The sequence below is a fragment of the Phascolarctos cinereus genome, unplaced genomic scaffold (assembly GCF_003287225.1).
Source record: "Phascolarctos cinereus isolate Bilbo 61053 unplaced genomic scaffold, phaCin_HiC Scaffold_3;HRSCAF=262, whole genome shotgun sequence".
In the NCBI taxonomy this organism is placed as follows: Eukaryota; Metazoa; Chordata; class Mammalia; order Diprotodontia; family Phascolarctidae; genus Phascolarctos; species Phascolarctos cinereus.
In genome coordinates, this window is record NW_027555736.1 from 35,064,685 (window position 1) to 35,082,479 (window position 17,795).

General features: G+C 38.9%; 1 protein-coding gene across 2 annotated transcripts in view; it reads right to left on the minus strand.

Moving 5' to 3' along the window:
- Window positions 1–17,795, minus strand: part of UBE2Q2 (ubiquitin conjugating enzyme E2 Q2) — a 68,782-nt gene that overhangs the window by 14,654 nt on the left and 36,333 nt on the right. For both annotated transcript variants that reach the window (XM_020975990.2, XM_020975989.2), the window contains exons 4-8: window positions 16,907–16,963; window positions 14,736–14,876; window positions 7,284–7,368; window positions 3,690–3,750; window positions 1,944–2,034 (exon numbers count right to left, since the gene is read on the minus strand). In XM_020975990.2, coding sequence (XP_020831649.1) covers window positions 1,944–2,034; window positions 3,690–3,750; window positions 7,284–7,368; window positions 14,736–14,876; window positions 16,907–16,963 — 435 coding nt within the window. The remainder of the gene's footprint in view (window positions 1–1,943; window positions 2,035–3,689; window positions 3,751–7,283; window positions 7,369–14,735; window positions 14,877–16,906; window positions 16,964–17,795) is intronic.

Below are 17,795 nucleotides of genomic sequence, written 5' to 3' on the forward strand. Positions count from 1 at the left end.
TTACATTACAATAACGTTTGAAGAAACAGCCACTAGGGGGCTTGGAGAAATTTTTGTTTTAAGTTTCAACAAACGTCGTTAGAGCTTTGTCAGACTCACTCTTTTCTGGTAAGTGAAAGCCAAACAAAACATTCAAAGATTAACATATTCTAAGCCAAACGCTGAGCCAGCGAACCCCGTGAGATGCTAGCGTACAAGATGAATCAAGAAAGAAAAATGAGGTTTTTCTCCTTCAATCACTGTTATAAATTACTATCTGTCATCTCTCCCCATTCAAAAACAAAGCAATTTTGCCTTGATAATCAAAGGCTCTGAAGTATACGATTTTAACTCCCAGGTGTAAAGAAATGTCCAAGATCATGCACTTGAGGATTGGGGAACAAAAGAGAAGAGTGGAAAAAGCACCGGCCAGACACAAGGAGTTTGCTTCCAGGTTTGTAGGAAGTAAAACAAGGAGGTGGTCCCTCCCCTCTAATTAAGGCTAGGTTTCATTTTTTAAAACTATCCCAAGGAAATTCTCTCATCGAGCGTTCTTTAGTCTCCCTCCTGACTCCTGCTTTATTATACAGAGGTTTCCTGGTGCTGTTTTCTCTTCATCTTAGTCTCTTGAGACTGGTTAGGGACATTGAAAGGAAAAATTCTAACACAAAATACAAAGACTACACAAAAAGGGACAATGTGTTTTTTTTTTAAAGTTTAAAAATAGCCATAATCTTGCTAACAGTTTGACTAGAGGAGAAAAACGACAAAATCTGTTTACAAAACAATCCCCTAATGGTGTAACTGTGTATAAATAATTTGGGTTGGAGAGAGCCAAAGTCCTTATCGCCCTGAGAAGCCATCTGTAGGGCTCTGGCCACATTTGTCTGGTAATAAGGCTCAAGTGAACACACATCCCAGCATGAATATATAAAGACCTAGATCTGAACTCTCCTGTCAATTACCAGCTACATGTATGATCTAGGTCAAAAAAAACCTTCCTATGCTTCTTAACCAGGGGCAGGGAACCTGTAGCCTTGAGGCCACATGTGGCCCTCTAGTCCTTGGGTGCAGAGTCTAAGTTTTACAGAACAAATCCTTTTCTTTCTTTCTTCTTTTTTTTTTTTTGGTGAGGCAATCGGGGTTACGTGACTTGCCCAGGGTCACACAGTTAGTAAGTGTCAAGCGTCTGAATTTGAACCCAGGTCCTCCTGACTCGAAGGCCGGAGCTCTATCCACTATGCCACCTAGCTGCCCCTAACAAATCTTTATTAAACGGATTTGTTCTGTGAAGTATGGATTCAAAGGGCCACGCCTGAGGACCCTGAGGATATATATATTTTATATATCCTTGACATATAAAATATGAATAATGACATGTGAACTACCGGGAAGTTCTGAGGATCCAAGGAGTTCATCCCAATTAAGTATCTGTAAACCAGAAAGCACTATATAAATGTCAGCTATTCTGACAGGGTACATTTACTGAATTTAAGCTATAGAGTAAACTCTTGAAAGATGAATCTTGTTGAATGGAAGGTGAAGAGTCAGGCCTAGTTAGATCTTTGCTGCATGTCAAAAAAGCTAACCCACCTCTAAGAGACCGTACTGATGATTACAACAAACTGGTCCGAAAGAGCTAACTGCAGTTTATGTAAGTCAAGGGTATAGAACTGTCAACATTTTAAATCAAGTTGATAACTTCACAAACAGCTGGGAAACCTTTGTATTTATATGATAACAACCAAATGTCTGCATTCCCACAGTGCTTCTGAGTTTACAAAACGCCTTCCTTACAATGACTCTATGAGGCAGATGGTATGAGTATTATTCCCACTTTATTGATGAGGAAACTGAGGCTCAAAACAATTAGATGACTAGAATACAGTCATATAGTAAAACACTATCTCTATTTTGCATCAAAGTACTGACATCTGATTTGGATTTTAGTGAGATTTCCTTACCTTAAAAGAAAAGTTAAGCAAAATGTATTCTACACCTTCTTTATCTTTTAAGACCTGAAGATCATGATGTAATGGACTGTCAGGATCAACCCTAAGGTGAAAAGACAGCACATTTCAGTTAAGAATGAATCACAGAAACAGCTAGCTGCTCATCCAATCTGGTTTCCTAACAGAATTATGGGAGCAAGTTGGAGTTTTTCAGCCTTGCTCAGACAAGTGGCCACAGCATCATGGGGAAGGTGGAGGGTTGCTTTCTGAGGGGCTGAGGAAGCTGTGGCCATCTGGTCAGCCTTACTGGTTACAGCCTACCTAAAGGTCACCATAAAAGCCCAAAGGGCGATACTCTTCTTGCCTCTATCACAAAGCACTTGAGTCTTGTCAACCCCTTTGTCTGCATCAGCAACTGGGATATTGATTAATGGGAGGTTCTCTAAAACTGCTGAGTACTAGCCAGAATTCAAATGTCATTTGTTTCACACAACTTTTCTGTACCTTATTTTACTATGTCAAAATAATAATATTAAGGATTCACTGGCTTCCCTCTCCCCAAAAGAGACTAAAACTGAAATAAACAATCTGAGGAAAACTCTACTTATAAGGCTAAATTAATTGCATAAAATAACTCAAAAAATTTAGCATTTCCTATCAACATTTTATCTGGTACTGCCTAAAAGCACCTCCAACAGCCAAACAGTTTTTGGAAGGGTTGTGTTTTAGTCAGAGAAGGGGCTACGACCAAGGAGGAAATTCAATTATCTGTGCAGTCTAAATTTCTAGCGGTGGAAGGCGACCCTTACAGCAATGAGATCATAGGTCCAGCCTCCATCCCTAAAAGTGCCTACAAATGCTCATGGGGTTGTCAGCTCCCAAGTATACCTGCTTACAGCTTATATCTTGATGATCCTGTTTAATCTTTTTAGAAAGCAGGTGATCCCAAACCTTGGGTTAATTTTGAGAAGCAAATTCTTTTTCAAGTGGTAGGAGTGCCAAGTTCCATATACAGCACAGTTTTGGTTTTTAAGGAGAGGTGCTACAGGATTAGAGTGCCTTAAAATTAAATATGGAAAGCTACAGGACAAGGCATTACCATTTAGTATTCAATTAAATGGACATTTAATACGAAGCTACTGTGTCCAAAGAACCATAAGCCAGACACTGGGAATGATATAAAGCTAGATAAAACACAATCTGCTGCCTTCAGGGAGCTTACAGTTCAATAGGAGAACAAGAGATACACTTCTTTTCAGCACTCTTTAAGCTTTCTGATTTTCACACACATCACTCCATTTCCTATTCCCATCGTTACCCATGCCTGGAATATACTCCCTTCTCATCCCTCCCTCAAAGAATCCTCTCTCCTTCCTTCCACATGATCCCACCAATTACTAGGGCCTTGCCCCCTTCTCTCTACCTATCTTGTGTATTTATTTTGTACAGATGGATGGGGAGAGAAAGAGAGACAGAGAGACAGACACATGGACATATATACACACTGTCTCTCCTCAAAAACTATAAACTTTTTGAGAGTAGACATTGTTTCATTTCTCACATTTGCATCTCTGGCATTCACAACAGTGCCTAAGCACAGGTTGAACACTGAATAAACACTTGTTTATTTACTGGAATGACTAAAAATAAGACATCACAAATTGATTAATGAAGTTTAAGTCAAGTACTTTACAAAGTCTAGGGTAGAGAAGAAGGTTACCATTAACCAGGCAAACAAAATCAAACAAAAACACTTACTTGAGAAGCTTAACATGCCACTCATATAAGCTGTCATTTACAAGCTCCACTGAATAAATTCCTGTAGAGATATTAAAATAAATTCATTATTCTTCATCTGATGAACCATTTCCCTTGACAGAAGTTAATACTATGAACATTCATCAACTTCTGAAAGACTACAATTCAAACTTGGGTCAGTTCTGCCTTGTTATATCTATTCCAATATAAAAAGATGATTAGGCCATCTGATTAAGAACGTATTCTTTCAACCTTAACTTCAATTACTATCAAATAAATAGCAAGTAAATGGAGAAATGGGATGAGAAAGTATACGAATAAATACATGGTCATGCTCATTTATCAGTTTTCTGGCTTTCAGTTTTCAAAACAGGCAAAACGGTAGCACTACACTAGGAAGACACTAAGTACAATTTGGTGTCATGTTGATTGATAAACACTGTCATTTCCTTATATAACGGTAGTAGAATTTACCTGAAGCACAGGTTCTGAGATCACATCAGTAAGCTACAAATCATCAAGGAAACTCAAATATCAATATCAGGTTTGTTTTGTTTTGTTTCGTTTTTAGAAATTGGCCCCGAGACTCTTAAGTTCTTCGTGGCAATAGAGCTTCTAGAGTGTCAATGCTGACTGACAAGGACATACTTGCTGAGCCACAGTGATCTCTGAAGGGCCACAGGGCGGGTACTGCAGCACTCAAGATGGCAAATGAGGCCCTGACTTTTTTTAAGAGGGGAGGCGTATGGAGTCAGCAAACCATAAGTGTCAGTCAAAGTCTATTTCTGGCAAAATTCTAGAGGACATTATTAAAGGGAGATAGCTCCAAAAGATGAATTTCATACTATTAACAATTACATGAAAGATAGTTGTAAAACTACTAATAAGAGAAGCACAAATCAAAACACATCTGAGGTATCACCCCACTTCCATCAGATTGTCAAAAGTGACAAAAGCTGGGAACAGCATATTTTTGGGTTCCTGGAGGAAGACAGGCACACTAATAAAACTGTGCCCCTACAAAATGGATCAACCATTTGGGGAAGTAATTGAGCACTGTGCTAAAAAAGTGACTAAAATATCATATCCTGTGACTCAGAGATTCCATGGTCAGGCATGTACTCAAGATTAAAGAAACATCCCATATATACCAAAATATTTACAGCAGCATTTGGATAAGAAACACAACAATGAAGAATTCAGAGAAACATACAAAGACTTCTATGAACTAATGCAGAGTGAGGTAATTATTACTAGGAAAACAATATACATGACAACAATGCAAATGGAAAAGAACACAAAACTGAAAATTAACATTGTAATTAAAATGATCAAGTTTGGCCCGAGACAAGAACTGAGAAAATGCACCTCCCTCTCTTCACTGCAGAAGTGGAGGACTCTGCGATAGAATTTTGCACACAATGTCAGATGCAGGCAAAAGGGCTGGTTGGTTTTGCTAAACTGTTTCTTTTTCCTTTTTTTTTTTTAAATAAACTCTTTCTTAAAAGGAAACATTTACTGGGTAAGGGACTGCTATAGTCAGAAATTTTAAATCAGATGCAATAACAAAAAGCATCCATTAAAAAAAAAAACAAACTACTATGGCTTTTATCAAACACATGCCATGCCAAACTAACTTAACTGTTCCTTTTAAAAGGGTCATTAAATTTGATAGAACATGGAAATTTTGTAGATGTAGCTTACTTAGATTTAAACAAAATATCTGATAATGTCTCTTGAGCCATGTTTGTAGAAAAGCTAAGTAAATGTGGGCTAGAAGATAGTAATGTTTAGATGGATTCAAAACTGGTTGAATTAACTGGATATTGACAAAAATGTTAAACAGCCCCGAGCCAAACACAAATTCCTGTACCACTCTAATGGAGACCTCCCCTGAAGACCTGGTTTGATCGGGCCTCCTTCAAGGAGGTCTCTAATAGTACCACAGGGATTTGTGTTTGGCTCCAGGGTATTCAACATTTTTGTCAATATCCAGGATAAAGGCCAAAAATGGCAGCCTTAAACAAAACTATACATGTGATGAAAGAAGATTTAGCAAAATGTTGAAAGTTTAAAGCATGACATAAAATTGGATAAAGTTGAAAAGGGATACATGTCAAATCTTTCAAGAGGATTCAAAAAATCAACTTCACCAGCACAAGATGCCAAAGGGCAGAATGAAGCGACAAACAGGAATCAGAAACAGGAAAACATAGCCTGGATGGAAGGGAAAGCTTCACGATAATTAAAGCCATTCCAAAGTGGATGGCTCCAGGGTAGAAAGCTCTTTCTCCCTCCCTGGAGGTCCACCAGGCACAGGTGATATGACCACCTGGGAGCCATAAGGCAGGGGGAATTCTTCTTCAGCCATAACTTGGACTAGATGATCACTGAGCCTCATTCACCTCTGAAATTCAGGAAAAAATAACTGAACTATAGAAATGACACTTAAACTACAAAACACCCATCTTTGAAAGAGCAGCAGGTAAATGAATTTTCTCTTGTGAAAGACATTTTCTAGGACTTCATCTAAATCCTTAAAAAAAAAAGTTGCTCAAAAATTTCAAGCCAGATATTTCTCAGTAGTACAGTTTTCTGTATACTATTTTTTTGAAGAGGAAGAAGAAAGAAGGATGAAAGGTCTTGTACTTTCCCAAGACAACTTCTACTGATAACTGCATCTTTACCGTTTAAAAAATACAAATGGAAGATAATTCAGGATTCAAATGCATTTTTAAGGCCTCTATAAAGCCTCTATAAAAGTGACCAGTGAATTCAAAATGCTAAGCCCAGAGAGGCAGTAGAAAGCTGATCTGATCCTTTCCTGAATAGGCTTTTTTTTTTAAACAAAAAAATCATATGATTTACATCTGGTCACATGGAATTTTCTGAATGATATGTTTCAATCATATCTTCACATAATTGTACAAATTATAGTTCACTTCTGCTTCCTGATCCTTAGTTTTTTTCAGATTTGCTGTCTCTATATTAGAAGCAAAAAACGTCAGAACGTAGTTTCTGATATAGACTCTTACAAACCTTTGTTAGATAAGGTAAAAAATGGAAGAATTACTTTGTAGTTGATGGCAAGTAGAGAAAAAATGCTAAATTTTCCCAAATGACTGAGCAATATACCAAGATCTCTCCTAAATGATGCGAAAAAAAAAAGTAAAACCTGAGATGTCAACTTATTTGGAAAGTACACAAAACAGGAACATGAAAGTTAATGAAGTTTAATTGTTTTACTTGCTAGATGGAATGATCATTCTTTTTTTTGATCATTCTTTACACAATAATTTTTCATCCCCCAAAGAGACCTATAACAAGCAGTTTAAGCCATGTTAGGGCTAATATAGGCCACAGACTACCAGACCACTGGAACAATATCCATGAAAATACCAAAAGAGTTTAGCTCATACTGTTCAATTACTTTTACTTGCTGGTAAAATATTTAAACTTTGGTCTCACAGCCTTAAACACAAAGTTAATGAAAATGTCTAATCTGTCATGTTAGCTTATCACAAATACCACAGAAAGGGCAGAGGGTAAGGGGTGACAAGGAGGGGTCCAGAAGGGCCATGGAAAGCTCTTTACCTGTTTTATAACTCTGTGATCGGTATATATCCCTGAGCTCTTTCATGAGTCTGTCTGAAGCCTGTACTGACCCAGACACTGCACCCTGAAACAGAAAAATCAAATCAACCTTTATTGGGACTAATAATTCAGTACTCTCACTTTGAGGCTGTTAACAAGAACATATCACAAGGTGTAAAGGTGGAATAGATCAATACTAACAAAGAAGTCAGAAATTAAAGCAAATGTCAAGAGGTAAATGTGTCCCCCCCGAAAAAAGTTGAGTCATTTAACATTTCCTATAAGAAGGCAGCCAGTATTTGCCGACATAATCTATAACTGCCTAGAATTCTGTATAACACAGGTCTGTCCTACACCCTCTCCAAAGGATTTCATTTGCACAAATACTAAAAGGGCCTTATTTAACACATTCTGAAGCCCAAAGGATGGTGTTCGAATGACATTCTAGTGGAAAAAAAACCCAAACACAAAGCCAACTGTTTTGTAATAATTCCTCATGCTTTGTTTTGTGACCACTGTAATCTATCTATTATGGCTAGTTCACATACAACCACCACCACCCACACACCCACACCCACACACACATGCACACACGCACGCATGCCAGTCTTTGTCCCTGTCACCTCCATGCCCAGTGAGGCTTGGCAAAAAAACTTTGGGGGAGGACCACTATGTTTAGCATCACCTAAGCTTTTCTACCAGCACACATCAGTCACCTGATCAAAAAGGTTCCTCTCCCTTAAGAAAGACCACATTACATGCTACTCCCTGGTAGGAAGGGAAGATACAAATTACAACCCATCTTAAATCTGAATCTGAAGTGAGAAAGGGGCAGTCAGACTTCAGCGATTCATACCCCACTATATATTTATAATCAGCCAGGGACTGGGCTGAAATGTACACCTTCACAAAGAAAAAAGGGTTCGCAGAATAAATTAACATTGTAAATTAAAGACTCAAGAGGATATATCTAACTTAAAAGAGCCAACTATTTTCAAGTGTCCAAAACTCAAACATAAACACACACATACACGGATACAGAAAAGAATGCAGTAAGTATTCATAATACTTTGGAACATGTCTGCCCGGTTTTCTGTCGGGCAACATCTTGTCAACCACTATTTTGCTTAACTATATGTATATCTGTGTGTATGTACGTGTATATGTACATGTACATATATGCATGTCTTAGAAAAATACACATTTCTCCAAAGAGATATTTAAAATCCAGACTTTTCATAATTTGAACTTTTTCCTCCCAAATAAGTGAGCTTTCCCCTGTATAAAGATACGCTTATTGTTGGTCCAGTCAGTTGTTCGAAGAAATAACTTTGGATAATAACATTTTGGAGGTCATCGGACATGATACTGTCACTTGATAAAATCAGGAGAATCCAATCAAGAGAACTTATATGGCTTGCTCAAGGTCACATGGCTGGTTAAAGGCAGAGCCTGGAGGAGCCATTAGAAGCAGAGTAAACCAGAGAAGACAGGACTGGATTGTGAGTTGTGATGACCTGGGTTCAAAATCCATCTCCAACACTTACCCAGCCTTTTTAAGCCTCTGTTTCTTCATCTGTAAAATGGGGCTAACAACAGCTGCAGCACCTAGTTCATAAGGTTCTGAGAATCAAACAAGACACTGCAGAGAATGCATAAAACTACATTCTCTACAAACCACAGAACTAGAAAAATGTAGGCTATTCTAATTTTCTAAGGCAAACAGTCTCTCCCATATATCATTCTCTCTCTCTCTCTAGCAAAAAGCATCGAGATCCTTCTTCTTTTGGCAATTTCCCTGGCTCCACTTGCACTATGCAAAGAAGTCCAAAAATGCCAGCAGTCTATCCTTTCCAAGCCTTCTTTTCTTCCTCAGCAATGATCAATGTGTCTTCATTATTTCAAACTGGTTTCATCCCATCCAATCCTCTCACTTTCATCTCTAGCTATGCAAGGATACGTGGATTAACTTGGCAGCCTCTGACTACCTGACATTCAGCAATTTTAAACTGTGGCCAAAGCCTGGCAGCCTCTTTTTTGGGTAAACCTTGCTGCTCTGATTATCAAAGGCAGGGAATCAATTCTTAGTGAAAAGACAGTAAGTGTAAGGCCTCTCTCACTCCCCATACCGGTCAAAACAGTTTCCTGAATTCAACTAAGAGCAAATGACAGAAGCCAGTCCTCTACCTGATTCAGGTCCTCTTCTTGTGCTTAAACAAAATCTCTCAGAGATTTCTCAGCAGCTTTTAATGAAAAAGTGTAAACGAGATCTGTAAAAAGTGAACTGTCTTTTTCTATCCTAGATTATGCTCTATGATGTTAGCAGGATCATACCTCAACTAAATCTGTAGGTGAACCCCTTGTGCTTATGGAAGATTAGATGGTAATTTTTCAAGGAAAAGGTGAATACAGTTCTCCACTGTAACTGATTCTTGAAACTACTTTTCCTAAGGTCATCCCAATCATTTATATCTCAAATACCAGTCCCTATGTGCTCTATTCTCAGGTACAACACTCAGGAGAAATCCAGAGGCTGGGGGCGGGGGAAGACAGGGATGGGACAGATAGCGGGACACTTGTTCATTTATAGCACTAGCTTCCAAGTCAGTTTGATTTGGGTGACAAATTCCTAAGTAGAGATGCAAATCAAGAAGTTTCAGACATTTTCATAATCTAAATTAATTTTTCTTGAAAATGAAGTTGGCATGCCACCTCATGTCACAAATCACTGCAAAATCACTTTTCTCCTGTTTTCCCAAACACTGTTTTAATCATTTATTTGCTCTTCAATATGAAACCTCTAGAGCTGAAGTGTTTACATGCAAAGGAGAAAAACGGATCAACAGCTAAGGTAAACTCTACTAAGCAGAAAAGAAGCAGTTAAAAGTTCTAAAACTAGAGATTTTTGTTCCAGGATGCTAAAATCACACCTTTAGTGCTCAATAAATGCTGCTTTTTGACATGAACACAGGCCTAGGTGCTCAGAGCCCTGGCCTGGTGGCTGGACTCTCTCTCTCTTTCTCTCATTTACTGTGTGATTTTCTCTGCATCCAATTTCCTTATCTATAAAACAAGACTGCTGGGCCAGTCCTCTGAGGGAACCTTGGAGTTCTGTTGCTACACACAAATGTTTGCCTAGAGATTTGACTTGTCTTATTTTAGGGAAAACATTTAAAAAGTTGAAACACATCCAAAAGAAGGTAGACAGGATGGTGAAAGGACTGAAGACCGTAATACAACAGAAGATGAATAAGGAACTGAAAAGGCCTCCTTTTCCAGACTGAAGAAGTATTTAAGGAATGGTGGGATTACAGATTTAGAGTTGAAGAGGATCTTAGCACCTCTGGATCTGGCACCTTCACTTTAAAAATGAGGAAACTGAGGCACAGGGGGCTGTCATGGAGAAGAGAGATTAGATTTACTTTGCTTGGGCATTAGGAAGTAAGAAAAATGGGCAAAAGTAACAAGAGGCCTACTGTAAGGAAAAACACCTAAAGGTATACCAAAGTCAAATGGGATGATTAAGTAATGGGATGAAGATCACACAGTAAAAGCCTGAGATTACAGACCTTCCATCAATTAAACGGTCTCTTCCACTATTCATCGATGTGAATCCTCCAGTCCAGCTAAACACACTATGCTAATTTTCACTTCTCATTCCTGGATCTTTTCCTTCCTCCCCTCTACTTCTCCAAACCCTATCCATGTTCTTACTCTCTTCTACTTCTCCAAACCCTATTCATGTCTGTGGTTCAGCTCAATTCAACACCAACAACAGAACTACGATACACAAGACAGTGGGAGGGGTAAGGAAAAAAAGGGCAAAATGGAAGATTCAGCAAATCTGAGGGGCAGGAAAGAAGAGGACATTCATCCCAGGGGCAGAGAGCTGCTACCAAGGCAGACACAAGAGCTTCAGAGCCAAGAATGGCCCTAGAAGTTTCTGACTGGGGAGTAACACACTCAGACATGGACATCATGACCATCTGGCATCAAAATGAAGTCAGGATTACAAAGGAAAGTGACTCAAGGCTGTTCTAATGGTACAGAAGAGATGAGGAGGGTGTCAGGAGGATGGACACAGCATACACTGGCAGAGAAGAAAAGCCAGGACCATCAGCCTCCTCCAGATCCCAACAGATCAGTCTAATGGACCTTCTCACCTGTATCATGTACTGGGGAACTCAATGATTTTCTTGCCCATCACTCTCTGGCCTGCTGCCTTCTACGCTCTGGCCTTCATCTTTAAAGTCTGCCACTCCCACCCCAAAGCATCTTCTCATGGCATTTGAGGTGTTGTGCCATTTCGGCACCTTGTTTATGGGCTATTCCCCTGTTCTTCTCCAAGATTCCAAATCCTACCCAGTCTTCAAAAGGCCCCCATTCTCAGTGATCCATCCCTGGCTGGCTCTCCACACAGTCATCTCTTCCTTCTCTCGACTCTCGAAACTGTCACTGTCTGCAGCCATCACCTGACCCTCATGGGCTGCGCCTTCAATGCTTCCTTTACATGAACATCCAACCTCCAATTAGACTGTAAGCTCCCTGGTTGCCAACAGGTTCTACACCTCTCTGTACCCTCCATGGTAGCTTCCATATTGTGAACATTTAATAGTTGTTCATTGAATGAGAAGCACGATATTTTGGTATTTCTCAACTACAAATTAAACAATTACCATAGAATCTTAGAACTAGAGACGAAAGGGACCTTAAGTCATCTATACCAACTCCTTTATTTGACAAGATTAAGTAATTAATTGGTAACTAGCCCAAGGTCACAGAACCAAGCTTTAAGCTCTATAGGCTAAAAAGAAAACTCCCAGTTCTATTCTACTAAGCACAATTTTTGTGTCATCAGAAGACCAACAAAAGGTTAAAAGAACTATTTCTTTTTCTAATAAAATGGTAGCTTTTTACCACTCTTATACCTCAGAGAACAACAAAACACACTAACCAAAACATCAAATGGAAGGCCACAGAAAATAAAGAACTTGGCTGATGTTTGTTTTAGTAAAAAGCCATGATAAAAACATCACTTCATTAGGTCCTCTTCTGTGTGTGTGTGTGTGTGTGTGCGTGTGTGTGTGTGTGTGTGTGTGTGTGTGTGTGTGTGTGTGTGTGTGTAGGGGGCAGATCTTCTATAAAGGATGGTCCCATGGAACTGGGCTCTGCATGCGACACCCACAAATATCAAGGATCAAAGCAAGTATAAACAGAGGATAATGACCAACATTCTCCGGATGAAATGAGCTTAAAAGAGGGACTGAAGTTAAATGAAAAAGGAAGCCCTTCTGCAAGAAATATTTGTTAGACAGTGGGTAGGGGTCTATACAGAAAGATGGCCACTCCCTAGCTTAGAAAAGGTCCTTGCAGGAGGCAGATAAAACAAAGACCAAGTACAAAGAGGGCATCCTAGTCTTAAGACTGTGAAAAACAAAACTAAGGGTCTACATTCACATTTAAGAGTAAAGTGGCAAACATCTGTTCACTTAAAGAAGGAACCTGCATGTTACACAATTACAATGACACAAATCAAGGTCTTTGTGACTGCGGACAAGTCACTTAGCTTGAGCCTCAGTTTCTCTATCGGTAAAACTACTGATTCACTTGGCACTTCTGTCCTCCATGAGGATCTAAATCACTATGATGTGAAAAAGCTTACCATGTCTAAAATTTGACTCTTCTAGACCCTGACAGTGTGCTTCTTTCCCATTTCTCTCTGTGAAAAGGGGGTCCTCTACATTCCCCTAGATGTCAGGACGGAGCCTCTTTCTGGGTCCATTTGCCTCTGTCCCCGTCTTACACTCCACCTTGTCCCATGATCATCCTGGTCTACACACTAATGACCTTTGGATCACCATGACAGGCCGCTGACCCAGCCTCCCTTGTCCTCCTATCCAGTCCTTCAGTTCATCTTCCATGCCGTAGCCATCCTGAAGAACAGAATCAAGTCATGTCCCTCGGCATCCAAGGGAACTTATTACTTCAACTTCCCAAACCCTTTCCAAATTTCTCCCTTCTCTGCTCTTGCTCACGCTATGCCATATACCCGGAATGCCCTTACTACCTCCTTGCCCAATCATTACTTATTAACATCTGATAGTTTTTCCAAGGTCCAACTAAGGTGCCATATTTGCTTCCCCTATCCCCATAGTCACTGTCTCCACAGTTGCTTCTTCTTCCTCTAATTTAATGACACTCAGGTCTTGGATCATGCTTGTATCAGATTTTAACTTGTACTATATTTGAGGATATATCATCATCATTCCAAAAAGACTATAATCTCCCAAGGACAAAGACTATGTATTATTTATGTTTGTATCTTTCCTTAAGTATAACATAACAGTAGGCTCTGAACAAATATCTGCTTGGTTTTTTAAAATAATTTTTTGATACCTTTGACTCTCACACTGCCTAAATTTCACCCTATTTTTTTCCCCCTCATTTTAGAAAGCCATGACAAGTGTTTAATGAATGAATATAACCTGTGAAGAAAAATCAGACGTATTAAAAATTTTTTTTTATATTTTAAAATTTTTAAACATATTTTTGATTTTTTACATATAACCTATTCCTTATTTAAAAAAAATACCTCATATAACTAACACACATGCACTGTCCTTTCCCCTTGTTCTATTAATGGTGCTATTACAGTAGGCTAAGAGGCTGCTTCCCTCCCAGAGCTCATCCTGACAGTCCATGTGTCAGACGCCCAGTGTGGAGGTGTCTTTGCTGTCAATATAACAATCCCTAAAAGAATTATCTGATGTCATTGGGAAGCTCTTTGATACTACTAAAAGCTCTTATTTAGAGACATAAACTTGAAGAAAGGATTATTTAAACTCTTAAGAAAACTAACTCAGAACTCAACTCACCGAGGAAGGATCATAAGGAATTTTTATAAAAAGAAATGAATGAAAACAAAAAACTAAAATGTTTAAAGATACAAGTTTTTCTACCCCACATTCAGATAAGGCTCATAATACTTATTTAGATGTAGAGGCAAATCACTCTTAAATCCAAATGTCTACATGTGTATACATGCACACAAACATACATACATAGCTATGTATATACTGACACACCTATGTGTGTGTTACATGATGTAGTTGGTAGAGAGCTGGCCTGAATATCATTTAGTTTTGAATTCAGGCCCTGCCTCTTGACACCTTCTGACCTGTGTGACCCTGGACAAGGCTCTGGGAAACTGTAACACCCTGCGTTTCAGAGAAGGTGCCCACCTACTTTACTCAAGGCTGCTCTGTCCCCTCTGTCCCTCGAGAGCTCCCCGCCTCAATGAAGACCTGAGTCCAGTCCTTATCCCTACCACGAAGGGCAGCTTTGTAAGCACACCTCTCTCTAATATCTTATTGCCTTCTCCCTCCTTCTTTCCCTCCTTTACTCTCTCAATGTGTGGGTATATGTGAAAGTTTTAAGTCTGCAAATACTCACATTGAGATGGTCTTGCCTCTGATTCTTCCTTATTTTCTCTAATATTGCCAGATTTTCTTTTTCAATGCCTTCATCCTCAGACTTCTTTCCATCAACAGGCTCTTCTTCCTTCATATCATAGTGATCTAAGTCTTCAATGTCCTTTAAAGAGATGGAAAATGTCATTTTATTCAAGGTGGTTTTTAGGCTCATTCTACTCAAAAAGAGGAAAGAAAAAACATTTTAATTTTATGGTTTTTTAAAAAGATAATCATCAGCTAGACTGTCTTTGGCTTTAACTTCATACCAGAATGCTTGTTTTCATTTCGGTTCAGCTATTACCCTCTTTTACCTCTCCTTTTAAAAAGAAGATAAAAAAGGCTAGGAGCTTTGAAAAAAGGGGAAAACGTAGATTTGTGTTAAAAAATGCAATGATAGCAAAACAAAAAAATACCAGGTCTTTCAAATCTAAGATTAAAAGGGACAAAAGGAATATGATGTAGTTGGTAGAGAGCTGACCTGGAAGCCATGAAGTCTTGGATGCAAGCCCGCCCTCTGACACCTCCTGGCCCGTGTGACTCTGGATAAGGTTCTGAGAAACTGCGTTTCAGGGAAGGTGCCCTCCTGTTTTGGTAGAGGTGGCTCTTTCCCTCAAGAGCTCACCACATCAATACATACTGGATTCTAGTGCCTATCCTCTACCACATTTTTGTAAACATGTGTCTCTCCACTCTCTCACTACCTTCACTCCTCTCCATATGCAGAAGCTGCTCTCAGCTCCATCACACAATCCCTCTTCAATTATTTATTTCTTACTCTGATCTGACCCCTGATATGGCGATACAGACCCACTGTATTTCCTTACCACACCCTCTACTCCCCTGAAACTTCTTCACGCTTACTACTGACCTTCTTTCTCACCAAATGACACGGTCTTCTATGTCCTCATCTTGCTGCATTGCTCTCCATCTGACACTGTTCGTCAGCCCTTCTGCTCTTCATTCTCTGACACTTGCTACTCCTTCTTCCTGGTACATCATGCTGATATCCCCTAGCTCAGCCTCTGCCTGAGTGCTCTTCTCTCTCTGCCTATAGGTCATCATCACCTTTAAGGATCTCCCAACATCCCATCATTCTCAATTTATCGTCTCCTCAAAACAGCTTCTCCTTCCCCAGGTCCCCATTTCTTTCAGTGAAATCTCATCTACTAAGCTCAAAATTTTGGATATGGGTAAATAAGAATAGGAGAGAGTCATAGACAGCACCAATTAAAAAATCCCATTCACTTTTCTTCTGGAATGTTTAACAGTCATTCCTTTGGCCTTCTTACTGCCATCATTTTAGTCCTTCATGCTTAAATACGGCAATATTTTTCTAAATAATTTCTTTACCTCTAGCCTCCCCTACTTCCAATCTATTAGGTAGACCAACACAAAATGATTCTTCCTAAAACATCATTTTCAGCACATCATACCCTGGCTTAAGAGTGTCCCCATTACCCATCAGACCAAGCTGAAATTCCTCAGCCAGTTATTTGAGATCTTCTGTCAACTCAGTCGATCAACAAGCATTTATAAAACATCTACTACGTGCCAAACACTTGCTGGGGGTACAACAAAGGGGAAAAAAAAAACTTGCCCTCAAGAAAATCACAGACTGATAGAGAAAACGAGGTGCAAACAACTATGTCCAAACAAGATACAGACAGGATAAGTTAGGGATAGTCTCAGAGGAAATGCACTAAGGCTCAGAAGGACTGAGAAATATTTCTTGCAAAAGGCAGGACTTCATGTGACTTGGAAGCCAAGAAGCAGAAATGAGGAGGGTCAACACCTACTCTAAACAGCTGGGATGAGATATAAATAGCAAGCTGGGAGGGATGTATCAAGAGGTAGGTGCTATTATTGTCCTCACTTTATAGATGAGGAAATTGAAGCAGACAGAGATAAGTGCCTTGCCCAGAGGTACCCAGCTAGTTAAGTAAAGCTGAGGCAGCATTTGATCTCGGTCTTCCTGACTGCAGGTCCAGTGTTCTATGAACTAGGGCGCCACTACCTGCCAATTGGGGAGGAACGACTACTATTGATCAAAACAGGTTAAAGGAGCATTTTCCTTGTTTAAATATAGTATATAAGCAGATATTATTAGTCAGATAATTAACAAATGATATTCTTTCTATATAAAATACATACTTCACCCATATCTTCTTCTTCCTCTTCTTCTGAAGTAACTTCATCTGTTGTCCCATTCTGAAGTACAGAAAGACATTTCAATGATTGCTGCATACTTCTATTATATCCTAAATTAAACTAAGCATCCACTGAGCACGCATAAGTTTAAATGTCGCTTCAGTTACATATTCTCAATACTATTGTCTCAGACCTTACTTAAAATAAGGAGCTAAGGATAGAAATTTCATTAAATTAATTTTAAAGCTCAGCTTTGATTATTAATATATATTTAACCAGTTTTTATAAAACACTATTTTAAAAAATAGTTTTTTAAAAAAAACTATTATCTTCAGCATAATAATATTAGATGCCTCAGGAATAAACAATAAGAAAAATCACTATTCAATTTTTTTTAAAAAAAACTCACATCAGCTACCAGAAAAATTCTAGCCTGCTGCCTCTTTCCTTTTCATTTAGTCTAGAAAGGTTCCATTCACATACAGTTTTAATGGTTTTCTTTAGTTAAAAAGAACCAAAATCACAAAAACTACTCTGAATTATTAATTCTTTTAAATGTTCTAATTTTTCTACTGTGTAAAATCTCAATTGTTTCCACAATTTTTCCAATACATTAAAATTACATTCAAAAGGGCATCACTGTTAGCTTAATTTACATCTGGGTGAAGTTTTCCCAAACCTGGTTCATTCCTCTTGAACCTTCTCCTGTGCTGTACATTAAGTTTGGTTCACAGAGTTGTATCTCCCTTAAGTGCAAATGTCCTAAGAGTTTCAGAGAAGGAAGAATCCTTGGTTGGGACTCTATCATCTAGCCCTGCGTCATTTTACAGGAGAAAAAGCTTGGCCCCCAAAGGGTTAACTGACTTGCCAAAGTTAGCTAATTCAAAGAATG